At 37.5% G+C, this 19,739-nt stretch overlaps 2 protein-coding genes across 6 annotated transcripts in view; one reads left to right on the top strand and one right to left on the bottom strand.

The window, feature by feature from the left end:
* The window catches only part of gab1 (GRB2-associated binding protein 1), a 262,884-nt gene that overhangs the window by 234,414 nt on the left and 8,731 nt on the right, over positions 1–19,739 (top strand). For 3 of the 5 annotated variants that reach the window (XM_069925279.1, XM_069925278.1, XM_069925281.1), the window contains 5 exons: positions 1,217–1,818; positions 3,974–4,056; positions 5,805–6,108; positions 13,594–13,683; positions 15,129–15,228. In XM_069925279.1, the coding sequence (XP_069781380.1) occupies positions 1,217–1,818; positions 3,974–4,056; positions 5,805–6,108; positions 13,594–13,683; positions 15,129–15,228 (1,179 nt within the window). The remainder of the gene's footprint in view (positions 1–1,216; positions 1,819–3,973; positions 4,057–5,804; positions 6,109–13,593; positions 13,684–15,128; positions 15,229–19,739) is intronic. The other 2 variants (XM_069925282.1, XM_069925280.1) reach the window with 1 other exon arrangement.
* Positions 19,107–19,739, bottom strand: part of ints10 (integrator complex subunit 10) — a 121,346-nt gene continuing 120,713 nt past the window's right edge. Inside the window, exon 20 of the mRNA XM_069925271.1 lies at positions 19,107–19,139. Coding sequence (XP_069781372.1) covers positions 19,122–19,139 — 18 coding nt within the window. The 3' untranslated portion in view covers positions 19,107–19,121. The remainder of the gene's footprint in view (positions 19,140–19,739) is intronic.

The raw sequence follows: 19,739 nt of genomic DNA, 5'->3' as shown, positions 1-19,739 counted from the left end.
TTGGGGTTGGGTGTTGGGTTTTTCCTCCTTTGTCTTTTGTCAGTGAGGTGTACCAATGAAATAGTCCCAGTATCGGATTTCTTCTCATCTGCTTTTATTTCCTCACCTTTAGAACCAACCTGGTAATTTGAGGTGACGTTGCCTTTATAGATAGGTGGTTACATTTTGATTCAAACACTTTATCAAGGATTTTCTCTCAAACAATTGACTATTCTTTCTCTCCAACTACTGCTTGACTCACTGAGTTTTTCCAGCAGATTAAGTTTTGCTTCATATTCTAGCACTGCAGTCTCCTGTGTTTCTCTTGATGAACTCATCATCTTTATACTTAAAGCCCAAAGTTATTATTTACAATGCTATATAACTTGCTAGGCTACAGCAAACAAATGAAATGAATATCCCGTGTAGGATGGAATATTAAATTAAGAGTGCTACATTTTGTATTTTGTGTCTTTGGAAAATGCAAGAAAATACAGAAATTTAAAACAGGGCATTGTGCAGAGAATTTGTAAACTTAAAGCATTTGGTTTTCACTACAACCTATGTTTATTTAGTACCGGAAGCCAAGAACAGTGGGCTCAGCATTTTATGAAGATGCAAGAAAAACTTTTGATCAAACTAGAATCTGAGAGAATAAAACTGATCAAAGGCTTGACCTAGGAAGTTTGTATCAGAGGGACAGAAGAGCCAAAATAGCACATTTCCAGCATTATTCAGTATAGTTTGGCAAAGCTGTGGTTTATGATTGAGTGAGAGCTGATGGGTAGCAGAGCTGTGTACGAGCGGAAGTTTGTGGAGGTTAGAGTGTTGATTATAGTTTATATCTGAATGAATAAGTTGAAATGTAACATTTCTTACCTGCCTGTACACTCTTCCACAAATTTACTTTCTGTGCTCTGCGTATTGAAGTGATTACTAGAGCAGTCCCAACTTTTCTTTTTACAGGTGGTCGAAAACTATTGACCACTGAAAGCCTGCCCCCAACTGTCGTTTCTTTGATGTAGGTTGAAGTTATTGGTGACATTCAGCTGTGAATTCTCATCTAAAGTTTGTGACTCTGTCCACAAGATAAGTTAAGATTGTTAAGTTACATGTCTGAAATTGGTTTGCCACGAAAGGCTGTTAATCGTAAGCAATTTGCTTAGATCACATTGTCATGTTCCAAGAGTGCAAATGTGTGGAAACAATTTCTGAATTGTTCTGATTTGTTTTCCAGGTTGCATGCAGATTCTTCCACCAAGTCCACATCATCAGAAACTGATTGCAATGACAATGTCCCTTTGCACAAACCCCCAGCTCCTCCTGCACCTAAACAGGCAATGAATGGTTTCTTCTCACAACCAAGTTTTTATGATTCTCCCCCATCCAGAGTCACTTCAAAGTCCACAGATTCAAGTCTTTACAACCTGCCAAGGAGTTATTCTCCAGACACTGGAACTTGTTCACTCTCGGCTGCTGACAGCAACGGAGATTTGTATGTGTTTAATACACCTTCACGGATATCTGGCATTGAGAATCAAATGAGACACATGTCTGTATGTTATGACATTCCTCCAACACCTGGAGGCACATATCAAATTCCACGACCTTCTGCAGAGGGGACCCTGAGTCAGAGTTGCTCAAAACTGGAACCCATACCAGATGTTCCTCCACCTCGCCCACCAAAGCCTTCTCTATCACATGACCGCTCTCCAGTGGATACCTACTGTGTACCCCGATTATCCTCAGAGGCTGATACCAATTACAGCGTTCCTACGTCTGGCAAAACTCTTCGAAGCAATACCATTGGCACCGTGGAAGGCCATTGGCTAAGAAAAGGTCAGTTCAGCGATTTGCATAAATGGCAAGCCTTGCTCTGTTCTATTTAATAGGTCCATGTTTCAGATTTTGCTGAGTAATTCAGTCTTAGCTATGACTATAGGAAAGGTATTCCGCTTATTCTTACTGATTTGAGATTAGCATAAGGAAAAGTAAACCAGTTTGCTGTCCAGATTGATCTTCAGATAATCGGTTTTATCTTTGCAGTCAAAATTGAGCTTGATTTTATTCCCCTCGTTGATGAGTAATCTAATAGGATTCCATCTTGAGTCTCATCAATTAATAATAGAAATTTTGCTCAATTAAGGGCTTTAAACCAGTAGGGGAAGAAAAATATTTTTGATGAAAAATGTATGAAATGTGAAGTCACCAAAGGAAAAGGTATGAAGTTAAGTGCAAGAACCCTTGGACAGGTTTGCATGTGTTTAGGAAGATGATTGGGTGGAATATGACATAAAGAACTGTACTATTTCAGATATACAGGTTGAACCTCTCTAATCTGGCGACGTTGGGACCTGACCATTGCCGGACCACAGAAAATGCCAGAAAACAGAGATTGACCCTTAAGGGAATGCTTGTTAGCACTAGCACCATCTTGTGCACCTCTTGGTCTCTTGGATGGGCTGAAAATACAGCTGAATATAAGAAATTAACAGGACTGTATCACTAAAACACTCGGATGTCGTGTGAACAGATTTTACCGCGTTAGTGCTGCTAACAGTGCCGCCCTGGTGGTAGATCAACACACTAACGGCAGCAGATTCAAAACACGGTGGATTAGAGCGGTACAACCTGTACTGTATCTAGAAACCTACAAACACAAATACATTTCAGATTAGCATATTAAACGTTTGAATACCAGACGTGACTTGATGATACATGACAAAAATGTTTTAAATATTTTTTAACATTTCTTTGAAAAGTTTTGCCCACGCTTATTTTGCTGTCACTAATTATGCAAGATTATTTTATGTGTTTCAATTAAGAACAAGTGCTATATTGCTGCTGATGTCACCAGAGCACAGGGAACTTGCTCTGCTCTCTTCTATGCCAAAATGTATTCTTTTGTGAGTAATTTGCTACTCAGTCAGTTTCTAGTGTGAGCTGGACTTCCACAGATGCAACTTGTCCATGTGATTCATTATTGCCACTACATTTTTAAAATATTTTCATTTCTGAATGAATGATTGTTACTGCTTCTATATTTTTTTTTTAAATGTTGTATCAATATTCAAGTTCTGCTCTCAGCTTTGAAAAACTTGCATTGACAGGATGTGGTATTAATAAAAACAGTTTAATAAATGGAGATGGGGGCTGAGGTAGAACTTTTACATATTTATTCATTTTGTATTTGTAATCAAAAAATTCTTCATGGCCTTTCTATCATTTTAATTAGTCTAGGATGTTAGCCTGTATCAGTATAAATCTATGATAATTGAGAAATAATGAAACTTGTGAATACGCCAGACTCTCGAACATTGAGCATTTAGAATCTATATATCATTTTGGATCTGCAGAAAATATTTTATACTTTAAATTAGCCTTGAATGTCTTTTTTTTTTGCAGTTTAGGAAAGTAGCAGTTCAGTTATTTAACTATTGGTTTATTCATTTCCACAAGTTCAATCTTTATCATTGTGAGTTTAAGCAGTCTGTCCACTCGCAACCATGGACATGTTGGGCCTGTTTCCATGCTGTGCGATTTGATGGCCGAACCCAAATAATGGGTTGGCCATCTTGGTTTTTAAGTGGAGACATTAAAATGCAGGGAAGGAGGGATATAAATAATGTAAGGTTCCATTATTGTCATGTATACTACATTTAGAAAGTAACATACAAGAAATTCTTTTAACTTTGTCTACCGTAAGAAAGACGGAGAGTCACCACTTTGACCAGCGCCCCTCACAGAAATGAGGCCCCAATGAGGAACAAACTCTCAACCCCTGGTTTCTAAGACTAGTGCTCTAACCACTGAGCTATCGGAGGCAGAGAAATTTACCAGTAGTTTAATTTGGAATTTGGTCGGCATAGAAATTGTGGGCTGGAAGGTCTGTTCCTGACCTCTACTGTTCTGTGATGTTGGAGGTCTAGTGTTTCTTTTCTGAAAGAGCACCTTGCTTCTCATTAGTTCACTCTGGAAACCTCTTCTTTTGCAGACTGTGGTCCTCAAGATAGCTACGATATTCCCAAAAAGTTTTCAAATTCAGTCGATCTTGGGGAAGGCTTTAGTAGTTACTTAGTAAGTATTTTTAAATTGTTTTGAGTAATAAATTTATAACGCTGTATTTAATGCGTTCATAGCCTAATTTTGTGCTGGAGTGTTAATGTTTGTTGTTTTCACCAGCACTAAAGTTTACAATAAAAAATACTGTAAGGCATTGTGCCACAGTTAAAATAACTACCAAAAAAAAACCACGTTCTGATTTGTGACACATTAGATTTTACAACAGTATTATGGAGTAGCCTTAGTCCAACAAGGTATTTAAACCAGGTATGATTAATAAACAGTATAATTCTACTCGAGACTTGTTCCTGCACTAGTATTCAGAGATCTGGTCTATTGAAGTGTCTTGTGTTTGAATTCCATCATTTCAGGCATGGAATTTATAAACTCTATTTAGCTAATTAATTGAACCTGGAATAAAATTGGAACCAATTAGCACTACCTTACATAGTGTTGATCTGTGATCTTCATTCACCGATCCAAACACTTTTAGAGATGTGTTCTGCCGCACTTTAAAAAAAGAGATTGGAGTGTCCGAACCACTTTGGCTGAACAAGCAACTCCAGGTCATTGCTGGGATCAGCAACAACTCTTCGATTGACAGACCATCTAGATCCTACAGTCTCTCTCATCACTTCCTTTTGTGATGGGAGCTGCTATCTTCCCTTATTTTGTGTGGCGATGGACTTCTCCCTAACCTGGAAATTTAAGTGAAAGCTCAACTGAGAAGGGAGATTTGCAGGGATTTGCAAGGGGGAGATCATGTGTGATCATGCCAAGGTCCTGGCACCCAAGCTCGTGGCATGGAGGACAACAATACCACCTTCCTAAATTTTAATCCGCAGTGATCACCTTTGCAACTGATTCAGTTAGCTCACCTTAGTGAAAGAGAGTTAGATGGGAAGAATTTCTTAGGTGTATGCAAGACGGATTCCTGATGTAGTATGTAGACAATGACTAGACTGGACCTAATATTATGCAACAAACCTGGTCAAGTGATGGGCTTTTCACTGGGGGGAGCAGTTCGGAGATTGTGACCACAACTCCCTGACCTTTGGCACAGACATGGACAAGGATCAGAGCCGGTGAAAAGTGAAAGTATTTAATGAAGGCAGGGTTAATTATGACAATATTAGGCAGGGACAGAAATATTTATTGGAAAGAGATGTTCTCAGGGAAATGCACACCAAAAATGTGGAGAATGTCTTGGGACCATGCACGCGAGGTTCTGGATAGGTATGAACCAATGAGACAAGGAAATTATGGTTCCCCACTCTCTCCACTTTAGGAATTGGTCTTTCTTATATTTTCTTGTTTGCTTCTGAGATACAAAATCACTCCACTTGTTAATGAATGGTATTTCTGGACTTGAGGTCAAATCAACTAAGGAATACCTGTAAAAATGGAACCTGTTCACTTTCCGAGAATGGTTAGTTTGGAAAGATCCCAGAAATTGTCATAGTATAAATGACTAATAAATACTTTGATCATGAGGTTCCAAGAACAAAAGTGACCAGGTTGTTGAAAGAATTTTCACTGCTTCAAATAGTACAGTAGTTTATTTGCGACCCGATTAATTTGACCCCCTGTTTGATAATACATAACTTCCTTACTGGTGTACAAGCCCTGTGCCAGGTCTTGAGCTTAGTGCTTGCTGATTTGGAGGTGAGATTGTACCTAAATAAGATGACTGGAACAAAGTGAATGGTGTTCTAATTTAAATTATCTTTCAAAATTATTATAATTCTGTTTCCTATTTCAAGAAAAAGAAGGGTATGATGCCACTAGCAAGTTTGGGTAATGAAGAAGCTGACCAGAACTACGTACCCATGGATGCTAGTTCTCCGCCTCGCCTGCAATCAGTCAGCCACCCCGAGCCAATCCAGGACACTAATTATGTTGCCATGACACCCAGTACTTTTGATTTCCCCACATTGGGAATGCAGGTCCCACCTCCAGCACATATGGGTTTCAGGGTAAGCCCAAAGACACCTCCCAGGAGACCAGTGCCTAATGCTGACTGTCAGCCACCACCAGTGGACAGGAACCTTAAGCCTGACCGAAAAGGTAAGTTGAGTTTGGTTGTAGCCCTGCTATGTTAAAAATACACAAAACAATCTTTATGTTGTTAGAAGAAACCTTCAGATTGAACAATCAAAATACTTAAATTTTTACATTTCAATTTTTGAAATATTCCATTCTTGCATTGAGGTTTAAGACTTCTAACATGAAAGAATTTGAGCTTTATTTTTTGCTACATATTTGTATACATTCAAAAGTAAACAGTTTATGAATCAACTTCATATTTATGTTGATATGGGAGGATAAATTGTCATTAACAAAGTACCCTCTGTAGTCACATTTCAACTGACAGTGACCTGGCCTAGAATACCTGAAACATCATGATTCTAATCAATTTCCTGTTACAAAACCACCTGTCTTCTGAAAAAAATTTTCTTTATTATCTTTCATTTGTATGACAGGTTCCCCACATAACATTCAGAAGTTTCTTGATGCACTGACACAGACATGAGTTTGTGTTTATATCTTCAATGATTGAGAAATTGCATTATTTTGATGACACAAGGTTTGCTGCCCATATAAAATTAGCTTGGGTGGCTTGCAGTTTTGATTATAGTATTATGAATAATGCTCTGAACCACCTCAATTACTCTAGTTCAAGTTGTGAAATAGCTGCTTTGATAGCAGTTTTAAAATAAATGCTAAAATGTTTTGATTATGTTTGGAATGTGATTGTACTTGCTAATTTTGTGTGTGTGTGTGTGTGTGACACACACGCATATATACACACACACTGTATCAGTTTGGTGTGCTCTTGTTGCAGGGCTTTGAGTACACATACCTGCCAAATGCTTTTATTGTGTAGCTGCCGCTGGTGGAGGACGCTGCTGGCTACATTTTTACTTTATCACCACTTTGCACTTGCCGCTGAGACTTGGGTTAATTTTAACAACATTTGCATTAAAGTTGAAATTCAAAATTATTTTCATGTTTTATTAAGGAAGGGAAATCAAAGTTTTCCGCATCACTGTTGTCACTAGGTTCACTGGGTATCTTGGTGCCAGGAACAGCAGAGCAAGTGAGAAAATGCTCTGTCTGCAATGTTTTTCCCGGGTCTGAACTTGATTCTTTATCGCCATGTTAATATGCAGCTTAAAATGCTCTCTGAAACAACTCTTGTCTGAAACACAAATTATGTAATTTGACTGATGGATTTTTTTCACAAGTGGACATAATATCAAGTTTTCCTTTTACTGAGATCCTAGTGACAATAACATGCACATCAAACTTTGAAGACTATTACTTGAATAGTTTGCTCACAACACTGGACCACCCACTAATTTACTCAGTCCTTTGCTTTCATGCAATCAATAACAGTAACACCGGTAATACTCGGTGTTGAGATTATAGTGTTGAGGATTACATAAAAGAACCTTTCAAGATTTTGGGTCATCCCAGAATGTTTTGAAATATTTTTGAAAGAGTCTATTGCATTTCAAGTAATACGATACTTGTACACGCAAAGCTCCTATGAACAGAAATACCTTATAAAGAAGAAATTCTGTTTGGAGGGCTACATTTTATCCAGAATTTTATTGATAACTCCTTTCCTCTTCAAAATAGTTTCCTGGGAATATGTAGATCTATCTGTGGTGGCAGACTGAATTGCAGTTTTGGGCTTATCCAAATGATAGTATCACAAGGTAATGTTGATTTTGGAATTTCAGTCAAGATTTTTGTACTTAAATCTCAAGTGGAATTTGAACTCACAATCTCTTGGACTGAAATGCCGACAGTTGAGCCGTGGTTTTTACCATCATTAGATGAAGAGACAATTCTCCCTCTTTATAATGCTAAAGTTCCAACTTGGTTAGAGCTTGGAAATTTCTTTACTGCAGGATTAAGTTGTCTTTATTGTTACAGTGACAGAAAACAATAATTGTAAGGATAGTTTTGGGCAACTTAAGAATTCGTTCATCTGATATTCCCAACTTCAGGTGAACTTTCAAGAGAAATCTAAATAGAATTGACCTTTGTTTTGGTTCATAATGTACTTTATATATCGATTCTTGATCTTATTTAATGGAAAAGAAAATGTTTATTCCATTATAGTCAGTGATGATCAGTCCCACGTGGGTTGAAAACTGTTGAGATTGCATTGTTGGTGTAATTCCCCCTCGTGGTTTATAGACGTTGTTCATTTGGATTTGTGTTCAGAAACACTTTATAATTGGAGTCATTTTGCCAGTTGGGTGTCAAATTTCTCTCCAGACAGGAGGAGGAAGAAAGAAAGTGCAACCCAAGTGCAAGCGTTCCTTACCTTTTGGATGCTTTGAGTAAACAGTGGGAGGGAAATCTGTAATTCCCTTTGTCCCACCACAGTCCTTGTTCTGTACAATTTTAAGGCCTAGATAGATGATTCTGGGATATCTGCAGCCTCAAATGGATGTCTGCATTTTTGAAACAGCAATTCACATTGCTCAAGATACAGCCAGCTAGGCATCAATCCCTAGATAGTTATCAGATACTATTTTTTGTAATTGCTCAAGATACGGCCAGCTAGGCACCAATCCCTAGATAGTTATCAGATACTATTTTTTGTAATGTAATAAAACTGAAATATAATATTACACAAAATTGCCTTTAGTTTCCATAAGTCAGACAAAGATTCTCTGTTAGCATTGCCCAGTGCCCCTTATAGTCAGAGAAAGAGAAGCAAAAGAGAGTCCCCCATCAAGTGTCCATGGATTCACCTCCAGCGCTCCCGCAGATTCATGCAGCCACACCAGACTCCAGTTCAGTTTAATCAATCAGCAACCTGAGGCCAGATCCAAACATCCAATGTGATGAGAAAGCCTTCAGCTCCCAGGGCCCTTTGGAAGCCCTCCTTACCCTCAGCATCCTCTCGAATCTCAATTCCAATACATGGTCCATAGCCTGGCGTAAGTCCTTTGACCTCAAGTCGCCTGCAATCTCTGTGGGTTCCTCGCCCGCAAGTCACTAAGTGTTTGCTATCTAAAGAAGATTACATTAAGCAAGATCATTAATTATTTTTATAATCTTTTTACTGAAAAAATAGCAGTGAATTGTAGTCTTCTAGTGATACTGTTTCCTGGGCTGCCGAGCAATGATGTGCATTTGTATAACCTTCTGAACACAAATAATGGAATTGCTAAGCAAAACTCAATATTTGTGGACAAATTTCCTGCAACGTTGCAAATTCAGGTTGGCATATGAGATATTATCATAATGGAGATGTTATTGGGGAAATATGGTAGAAAGGATACATATTCTTTAAATACTTGTATTAAAAACTTGATTGCAACCAGGTAAAGGAAATATGTGAACATCTATTTGTAGAACTTTTCCCCAGAATTGAGTTGTTCTTGTTTGTTTTAGGTAGATTGCTAGAGTTTTATGTGAATTTGTTTATCCTGTTGTAGTTTTGAGATGGACTTGTATGCAACCTGCTATTATTGGTAAACACTCTGGGAACACTGACCATTTGGTCTCTGGTTCAGCTATTCCCAAATCAATTATGTAATGTGACAAATGCAATGACTAGAATACAATGACAAATGAAAGCTGCTTCTGCTTTTTAAAATGGCTGACTCCGGAACAAAGAAGAGTATTCTCAACTGCATTCTTAATTTTAAAAGGTCCAAAGCATGACTCTGGTGAGAATCTCCCAACTTGTTTCCTCTGAATCTTTGAAAAAGCAGAAATGGCAGGCTTCCCTCCTGCTAACTGATTGGATTTTCACCCTTGGCACAGGGAAGAATGTACATAAAAATCCACTGTCTCAACTTTTGAGTGTAAAAGTCATCTATTTGTGGTAACAAAAGCCATTATATAATGGTATTTCATTGTGACACAGTGATACAAAAAAAACCTTTCTTCCACCCCGCCACTGCATGGAAGCGACAGGCTTGCTGCTTATTACTGTGGAAGAAAGCTCTGGGACTTGAGTTCCATCCTGACTTTTCACACCCAGGATCTAAAACAGTGTTTACATTGTTCATAGAACAAATAAGAATATAAACAAAATCCCAAGTAATTAGTAGAGGAAAGCATTTAAAAGACTTGGAAATTATCTGGCAATAATTACGTGATATTTGAGCTGCCAGTGAGGAAAGATAAAATGCTTATTTTAAAAAATAGTTGTAAAGAAGCACGAGATGTATTCCCCATTCCAACATGGTAACTAGTCATGGTTTATTCCTTGAGCAAAGAGAAGCCAGAGAGGTCCAGTAGGTCAGCCAGCATCCACGGAGAGAAAAGGACAGTTAGCACCCTTTAGCAAGACTAAGATGGGAAGATTTGGTCCTTGCGTTCTCTAAAAGGACATCATTAACATTGACTTTCTGAAACTTCCCTGTCTTCAACTCCAAATCACCAGCTGCATGGAAAATGCCACAAGGAACACACAAAGAAAGATATCAAGCACCTTGCAGTTAGTGGCTGTGTGTCTCTGCCAATTACCTTGCATTTTTTAAGAAGAATTGTGAAGTTTTGTTCTAGAACGGCAGACATTTTTTTTAATGTCAGCATTTAAATGGCATCCCAGTTTATGGTTAGTGGTGCAGGTGTGGTCTGCTTCACTTTGTGTGAGGTGATCTCACCTTATGTCATCAGTGGCAGTCATTGCATTAGGGCATCCGGGGACTGAGATGATTGACCCCAAAAGGTTTCTCCTTGATGCTTTTAGTTTACCAAGCTCCTTGATGCCACCTTAAGTCGAATGTTGAATTGGTACCATAGGGAATCACTTCAGAAGGCTTGTTACTGGAACTTGACTGTCAGTGTAAACACTGTTTTAGATCCTGGGTGTGAAAAGTCAGGATGGAACTCAAATCCCAGAGCTTTCTTCCACAGTAATAAGCATGAGATACTCAGGTAGATAGAGTGGTGAAGAAGGCATTTGGAATGTTGGCCTTCATAAATCGGAGTATTGAATTCAAGAGTTGGGATGTTATGATGAAATTGTACAAAGCATTGGTGAGGCCAAATTTGGAATACTGTGTGCAGTTTTGGTCACCGATTTATAGGAAGGATATAAACAAAATAGAGAGAGCGCAGAGAAGGTTCACAAGAATGTTGACAGGACATCAGGGTTTGAGTTACAGGGAAAGGTTGAGCAGCCTGGGGCTTTTTTCTCTGGAGCGTAGAAGATTGAGGGGGGATTTGATGGAGGTGTTCAAGATTTTAAAAGGCCCAGAGTCAATGTGGATAGGCTTTTTCAATTAAGAGTGGGGGATATTCAAACCAGAGGCCATGGTTTGAGATTACAGGGGGAAAATTATAAAGGGAACATGAGGGGAAATTTCTTCATGCAAAGGGTGGTTGGGATGTGGAATAAGCTTCCGGCGGAGGTGGTTGAAGCAGGGACGTTATTTACATTTAAGGAAAGACTGGATAATTACATGGAGGGGAGAGGATTGGAGGGGTATGGACCAGGTGCTGGTCAGTGGGACTAGGAGGGTGGGGAATTGTTTTGGCATTGACTAGTAGGGCCAAACTGGCCTGTTTTGTGCTGTATATGGTTATATAGTTAATGTTTGAACCCAGAGTCATGAAATGTGTAGCTGACTGGCCTTGGTGAGCAAGTAAGGGCTAGCTGTACACTTCCTATCACTTTATAACTGTGAGCAGTAACAGGTTGGTCAGCATTTTCCCAGTTTTGTTCTTAAAAGAATGTATTTGAGCATTTGTGAACATTAGTTGATCCCCTTGTTGTAACTTCACTGGAACAGCTAGGATAGCGAGACAGCAAGTTTAGAGCACAGGGCTGGTACTGGAGATGGAGATATGTGATCTGGTCCTATTGCCATAGCTCTATCAAATTCTGTTAGCTATTTCTTGATATTGTTTGGAGTGAAATGAGTTAGCTGAGGAGAAGCTTCTGTAATGAAGACCTCCCGATGAAGATATGTTAGATTATCCATTTAAAATATTTCTAACAATGATAGTAAAGGCTTCATCCAGATCTTCAACACTCCTGGCCTTTAGATCCTCATCACAGTGGATGGGGATGTTCTTGAAGGCTCCATCTACCATTCCTGACTGCACAACTTTGATTTGATCCATTGCTGGTTGAATTTCTAAGCTCCATCTTATGAAGAATGTTTACTTGATCCTATTGAAATAATGTTGACATTAGTCATGTGCATGCAGTGAATGGTCATATAGATGCAAATAAAAATCCATCTGTAGAGCAGTATTTGTGGAAAGAGAGGGTTAATGTTTCAATTCAATTAGTTCTCCCACTTTGCACGATTCAACAAGTTGATCAGGCACTAGAGCAGTGGTTCTCAACCTCTTTCTTTCCACTTTAAGGGATTGCTTAACATGGTATGTGGGTGGGAAGGGAAGGTTGAAAATCACTGCTCTAGACCCAATTGTTACTGAAATATTTTGCTTGAGAAAAATTGTCATCGGCCCATTTCCTTTGGAATTATGAAACCATGCACATAACAAGTCAGTTAGGTATGATTAAAACAGTGGTTTTCAAACTTTTTCTTTCCACCCATATACCACCTTAAGCAATCCCTTACTAATCAGAGCATCTATGGCATTGGGAATACTTAGTGGTATGTGAGTGGAAAGAAAAGGGTTGAGAACCCACTGCACTAGAGGTTTGGAAGAAGTAGAATTTTGTATGGATGTGATTTAACTTTAGGTGTATAGAATATAGTCAGTATCGTTTGTTTCATGTCATTTGAAAGATGGAAGTAATGACTCAAGTTGACTTTAACTTTCAGAAGTTGTGATTCCAAAGGACCTTGATTGCTAAGTGAACTATATAAGAATGAAGATGTTTACTGACCGATATTACAGAGAATGAAAATGCATCCAATATAGATTTTTGATTCTGTATGATTTATAGAGTCCAGATGCTGATAATCTGAAATAAAACTATGCTGGAAATACCTCAGCATGTCTGTGGCTAAAAGAAACAGTTAAAATCTGGGATTTAAAACCTTTAATTGAAGTAAAACGTCTTCAATTCAATGGTTTGAAATGCTTATGAAAAGGGATGTTGGGATAAACAAAAGAAAGCTTTACTCTCTATTGAACCATGCACTGAAACCCTTGTTGATGATGGTGGCTGTCTGAAATGGAAAACGTTCCATGTTTAGATAGGATATCAGAAAACTGGTAACCCAAACACAGAGGATGGAAGGTGTGTACCTTGAACTTGGTGGTTGCAATGAGGGTGTGGGCAAAATCTATTGTTTTTCCTGGCAAGAGCAGGGAAATATTTAACTCTTTGTGCAATTGCCTGTTTTATTCTTCAACCAATAGGACACTTGCATGCAGTAGCTTTTGCTCCTCTGTTTAAACAGTAAACAATGCTTTGAGCCTTAAGCATGAGCATGGTGAGGACTGGATGATCAGCCAGTGGTACATTCATTGCTTTTGCTCTGCTGATTAACACTTGCACTTGTTAACAGACCATGCTGAAATCCAGTGTTGCCAGTTTAATGAAGAAAAATTATAACCGAAGAGTCTTCTTTTCTCATCAATTAGGTCAAAGCCCTAAAATATTAAGAGCTAAACCTGTTTTAGAACGAACTGATACTCAAACCATAGGTGACTTTACTCCAAGACGACACAAGGGTAGGTAATGTTCAGCATGTTATATTTAGATGGCTTGGAACTTTTAATTGAACTTTCAGTAATCGACCATGCATTAAAATGGATTCATTAAATTAACCCTCCATCAACATGTTATCTTTTGCTTAATTGGTCTGTAGGAATTACACCTTTGCATTTTTGGGGTTTTATCTACCTTTAGAAATCTTCATAAGGTTGTTAATTATTCCTGAATGAGTAATGAAATCTACTTGCTTGTAATTCTGAATCTTCTACATTGGTAGAACACCTGCAATCTATCATCTTATCTGATTGCTGTTCCTTCTGCAACAAAGGCCGTCTTGATTCTTTTGTTTGCGATTCAGTTAAACCCAAAAGAGCATTTGACTGACAATTGAATAGCCTTCTATTTAGAAAGACTGAGACAGGGACTGTTGTGTCAGCTGTTGTATATCCTGATCTAAGAGGAACATGAGTGAACGTCAAGACCTCTACCAATCAAATGAGAGGAAGCAGAAAAGACAGTAAATTAAAATGTCGAGGACTTTTGCCATCCTACTTAGCCTTCTACATTGTGATGTAATTTATTATAACATGGGGGAAAATATCTTCAGATATTTTGTAAACCCAAATGTAACTATCATGTAATCTGCTTCGTAAATCTTTGGAAAACAGATAACTTGGAGAGAGGGAAAGGAGTAGATTAAGGGTTTGGAAATTGGCTGTGCAAATGATTTCTATCACAAACTCCTGTTGAGTTCACCATAACTATCATTGAGTGGTTTCAAAGAATGACGATAGGACTTAAAGCATTAATATTTTTAACTTGATTGCATGGCTGACAAAATAAAGCAGATCTTGAATTTTAGTAGTTGGAAGATAGTTTTGTTGGTACAATGCCTACGGTTTCTTCAGCTTTTGAATGAATTCATGTAAAATTACTGGTTTTGGGTGCCTGAATTACTAACTTGTGAAGCTTCCCATTAATTGGGTAGGCATGATGCAAAAATCAGCATTTCCATCCCTTGATCTTGAGGTTGAGTGCAGACATGCAGTCAGTCCATTTGTACTTTGTGCAGCCACATTATGAAATTTCCTTGCTGACGTGTTACCAGACTTGCTTATCTGAAGTAACAATTGAGAGAATAATGTTTAAATGATTTTCTAGTGGTCATAACCATTGAGAATTGAAAAGTGCAAAACAAGGTTGAAACTTGAGTCAAATGTAAAATTTACCATGTTGTTACGTTAATTACAGAATATTTTCTAAGAACCCAGTAAAACTAGTTAATATCTCTCTGAAGTATTAATTGCCTATTAAATGCTTTCACATTTAAAGGGTTTTCTTTTTAAAATAAAGCGAAAGTGCCACCTGAGCTGTTTTGTATGCTTTACATAAATGATAATGGCCAGTAATTAACTTATTCTTTCAACACTAGATATATTAATGTGCACTTTTTATACCACAGTTAAACCTGCTCCACTGGAAATTAAACCTTTACCTGAATTTGAAGAAATGCAGGAATTGGCTCCAGTCAGATCACCTGTGACTAAAACCTTTACCAGAGAGTAAGTCATCACTTCTGTTGTATGCGGCTTTTTTCATCATTTTTTTTTTTGTTCAGCAGATTTCTGGTGAATTGTCTGTATATTTGCAAATTTTTAAGGATTTCCATGTCAGAGTATTGTGATTATGCATCGAAAAGGAGGTTTCTGACCATGCTAATCTTAGAAAACAAAGTTCCCTTTTATGAATATATAGTATTGCCATAAAGACAATCCACCAGAGACTCATATCCTCCACTGTCAGAACTTGTCTTAAGGACACCATAAGCTATGTCTCTTGATTTGCTTCACCCCTACCCAACCCTTCTGAACACAGATATTTTATCCTCAATTTAGGCCTATGATCCAACATAATTTCAAACTATTTTTTTCACTCTCCATAGAGCATGTTTATTGCCAAATAGCCAATATAGTCATTCATTCTACAAAGTTGCTTATGTGAATACAATAGAATTAGTTGGAAATGCAGAACATCACTGCAGAGAGAAGCTATTAATATTTCAGGTCTCTAGTTTTGTGTCGGAAAATCTTCCATTCAATTGCTATTTTTATGCTGTCATGTCACCAGAAGAATTCAAATGAAATACGATTGAGTTATTTGATACATATCATATTTTTTTACTCAAGCCAATTGTCACATTGTAAATTGTGAATATCATTTTGCAGAGAGGGTTTAAGCTCTCAGTCTCTTCATATAGATTTTGTGTTTACAAAGTGTAAATTATTCTGTAAAATTGTTAACTAATTCCTTAATTGACATCTCTGGGATAAATACAAGACAGGAGAATAAATGCTTTTGGATTACTGGTTTGCACCCAGCTCTACAAAAGCAAAACCTTGTATTACTTGTATTACTTTAAGAAATGTGTTTGTGGCAGTGACATTGAAGAAATATAATCCATGCAGGCCAGTGCTTGTTTTGTACCACTGAAGCTAATTGCTCAGTATATTGTACAGAAACATGACAAACTCCAACTAAAATAGACCTGGTTCTGAAATGTTTAATTGCTTAGATTGGTCGCACAATGTACTTGCCATCCTTTACAGGGAAGAAGTACACGTTATTTTTTTTTTAAATTATAAGTTAAATAAAGCTAACAGTTGAGTTAAATCAGATGAATTCACTTTTTTTGATAAAACAATCCTTTTTCAGTAGCATTATGTAACGATTAGGTTTCAGTTGGCGAAAGCTGCTTTGTTTGAAAATAGCATAGTGTTCATTTTTCTTCATCAAAATGACTATTATTTGCAAACTTGGTCAATATTATTACAAAATCTGACTAATTTTTGAGGTCTAGCTCAGATTTTTTTTAAAATAGACCCGAATATCATTCACATTATACGAATGAATTCTGAAGTCCACAAATGAAAATGGGTGTATTTTTTTCCTGACTTTCTTTCCTGCTGTCACATCTGCTCGTCAATTTGGGTATTAATTAAAGCTATAAAGAAATGTGGCTTTTGCTTTTGCTTCAAGCACCTAGTCTAGCTAGTCGAGGATGTGGTAGCTGGCTACAGGTAAGCAGAATAGAATAGAGGAAATGCTGGTTATTTTGGCTAGGTTTAGTAATTTTTTTGGAATCTACTGGATCATTTCTTAGCATTAATTGCTGTGCATCAAGAAATATAATGATTTGGAAGTCTGGCCTCTGAAAACTGGAATTTACCTAAGAAGAATTTAAATTCTAAATGGGGTGAAACCCCCTTGGGCAAAATCTTGCAATCAGGTGTCCATCTCTTCACAAGTAGTAACTCCATTGTTTAGTTAGTGCTAAACAATTCTCTCAGCCTGCTGAATCACTGAAGTGATAGAGAGTAACTTTTGTACAGCCTCAACTAATTCTGCTGAGGAAGGGGAGTGAAAAAAAATTACTTCAAATCTGAAGTGTGAAACCATTACAAAATATTTGAAGAAGCTTATTGTAAATGGAATAATAAATTAGGACCAGATGTCTTAATTTAAACATGCTTGAGAAATATTAGGAGCCCAATGTTTGGCTGCATTCAAATGGAGGGGTCTTGCCATTCAACTGTCCAGTTCAATCAAACAAAAACATCTGCCTGTGGCTGAAGGCTCATTAAAGATGAGGAGGCTCCACACCAGCAGAAAGATGAGGGTCTAACTTTGGCAGTGAATAGACAGTTGGAAAGCTCAGCAAACATAAGAAAACAAGGGTAGAGCCCAGCAGGTTCTTTCTCTCTCCGGTGATGACAGCTGCAATCTCTGTCTCTGGGTTTAAGCATCAGTCATTAGTCTCTGGAATTTCACATCATTGGAATCTCTAAAATTATTGAGACTAAACGTCCTACTTAAACTGAAGATGAAAGTTCAAAAATAAGACTTCTAAATTGTGGACGATTCAGACAAAATTGCAGAACACCCAACGGTACAGAAACAGCTTCCTTGCCTCTGTCACCAGATTTTCAAATGAACAACGAACCACAGATGATATTGTTCTTTCTCTTTTTTTGAACTAATTTATTTGTTTTAAAATGTCATTTATAACAATTTTGCACCTGTGATGCTGCCACAAAACAGTAATTTTTGTGATGTATTCATGACAATAAATTCTGATTCTGGAATACTACTGGCAACTTATAGAAATTAGTTGCCATGTGTCTGTGCCATAAGCTCGCGGTTGAAGAGGAATTGTGCTGCTTTGCTCTCTTTCATATCTGGAGTAGGGGAAATCAGGCCCTAATTCAGTCAAATCCAAACCCTAGGTACATCCCACCAGCAACATAGGCTAATACCCCTCTCTTCTCTTTTTCTGGTGGAATAGTCTGATCCCTCCACACTCATTCCTCCCTCTCATGCCCTACCTTGTGTTTCCTTTTTGCACCTGGTGTCTGAACCACTGAGAGTCAGTGAATAGGGTGATACTTGCTCCTGATTACGGCGGCGATGAGTTTTTGAGAATCAGCAGATTCTGCAAAACCACAATTAAGGTAGCAAAGAACTAAAAGTATTTAGTAAGAAATGGGTGTATCAAATTGGATGTTCTCGCTTAATATTGGTTTCTATTGCAGTACATGAGATAATTCAATGAGTATTTATTGACGACGCAAAACCTACATTTAATATTGTAGTTAAGGAAAATTAGTTAAGTGTGTACAGAATTATTGAATATCTTTGCAATGATTGTTGCCCTTTTTCATTCTTCAGCCTCTTCTGGTTTTCTTGTTTAATAATGATATACTGCTGTTAAGTATGCATATTGGTACAAATGATGGTGAATAATTTCATTGAAATTGACAAGGTTCTTGGGCTAGCCACCAGGTGGCCTACGATGACAGCCAGATGACAATTTGCAGTTTCATTTATTAACAAGTTTCAATAAGTTTTAGGTTTTTTGGTCACAAATTACCTAGTACCGTGAGGATTTTCTTACAAGCAATCCAACAAGTTATCTCTAGTATGTGTGAAATATAGTTAACTGTTTTAATAGCTTATTCATATTTAGCCAGACATCATAAACAACAGTGAGAGAAATAGCAAAGTCATATGTTTTAGTGGTGTGGGTTGAGGGGTAAGTTTGGAGCAGAACAATAGAATTATCTTCGTTAAAGAAGAAACATTCTAATGAAATGTTACATTTTTAAATAAGATATCTCCAGTACAGTGCTGGACTCACTCAGAACTACACTGAAGTGCCAGTCTAAGATGTGTGCAAATCTTTGTCTATGGACTTGAATCTGGTGAGGGTGCAACTATTAGGCCAAGCCAGATGGGTAGCAGAAAGTCTTGCATTGAAAGGTTGTTTTGCTTTTTGATCTATCACTAGAGAAAGGTACCCTACCTGGATTACTTTTACCTGAACTTGAAAAGGCAGGTTGGACTTCTGAACGATGTCATCTTGATCAATGCAACAATTCCTCAGTACCGTCCTGAAATATCAGCTGAGATCTTTTCCCTTAAACAAAAACTTAATGTTTTAAATAAATTAAATTGGACATCTTCATCAGACCTATAGTAACTATTAGAAAAACTGATTAAAAAAATAAGCCAAGTGTTGAGAAACAGGGTAATTGAATTAATTTTTAATGTTGAGCAAAATTTGTGCCAAGTTTTGCATGTTTTCTATGGTTCTGATTGCTTATTGATGTCCGATATTGATTTTTTTTTTAAATTGCGATGATATTATCAAAGCTGTTTCATTTGGAAATTTAATTTGAAGTTCCTTATGGCATGCCAGTGGTTCTCAACCTTTTTCTTTCCGCTTACATACCACTTTCAGTAATCCCTATGCCATTGGTGCTCTGTGATTAGTAAGGGATTGGTTAAAGTGATATGTGACTGGGAAGGGAAGGTTGAGAATCCAATTGCTACTGAAATATTTTGCTTGAGAAAAATTGTCATTGGCCCATTTCCTTTGGAGTTATGTAACCGTGCACATAACAAGTCAATTAGGTATGATTAGTGATTTTCAAACTTTTTCTTTCCACCTACATACCACCTTAAGTAATCCCTTACAAATCACAGAGCACCGATGGCATAGGGAATACTTTAAGTG

This window comes from Narcine bancroftii, chromosome 3 (assembly GCF_036971445.1).
Source record: "Narcine bancroftii isolate sNarBan1 chromosome 3, sNarBan1.hap1, whole genome shotgun sequence".
Lineage (NCBI taxonomy): Eukaryota > Metazoa > Chordata > Chondrichthyes > Torpediniformes > Narcinidae > Narcine > Narcine bancroftii.
This window is presented reverse-complemented; position numbering and strand designations above follow the sequence as displayed.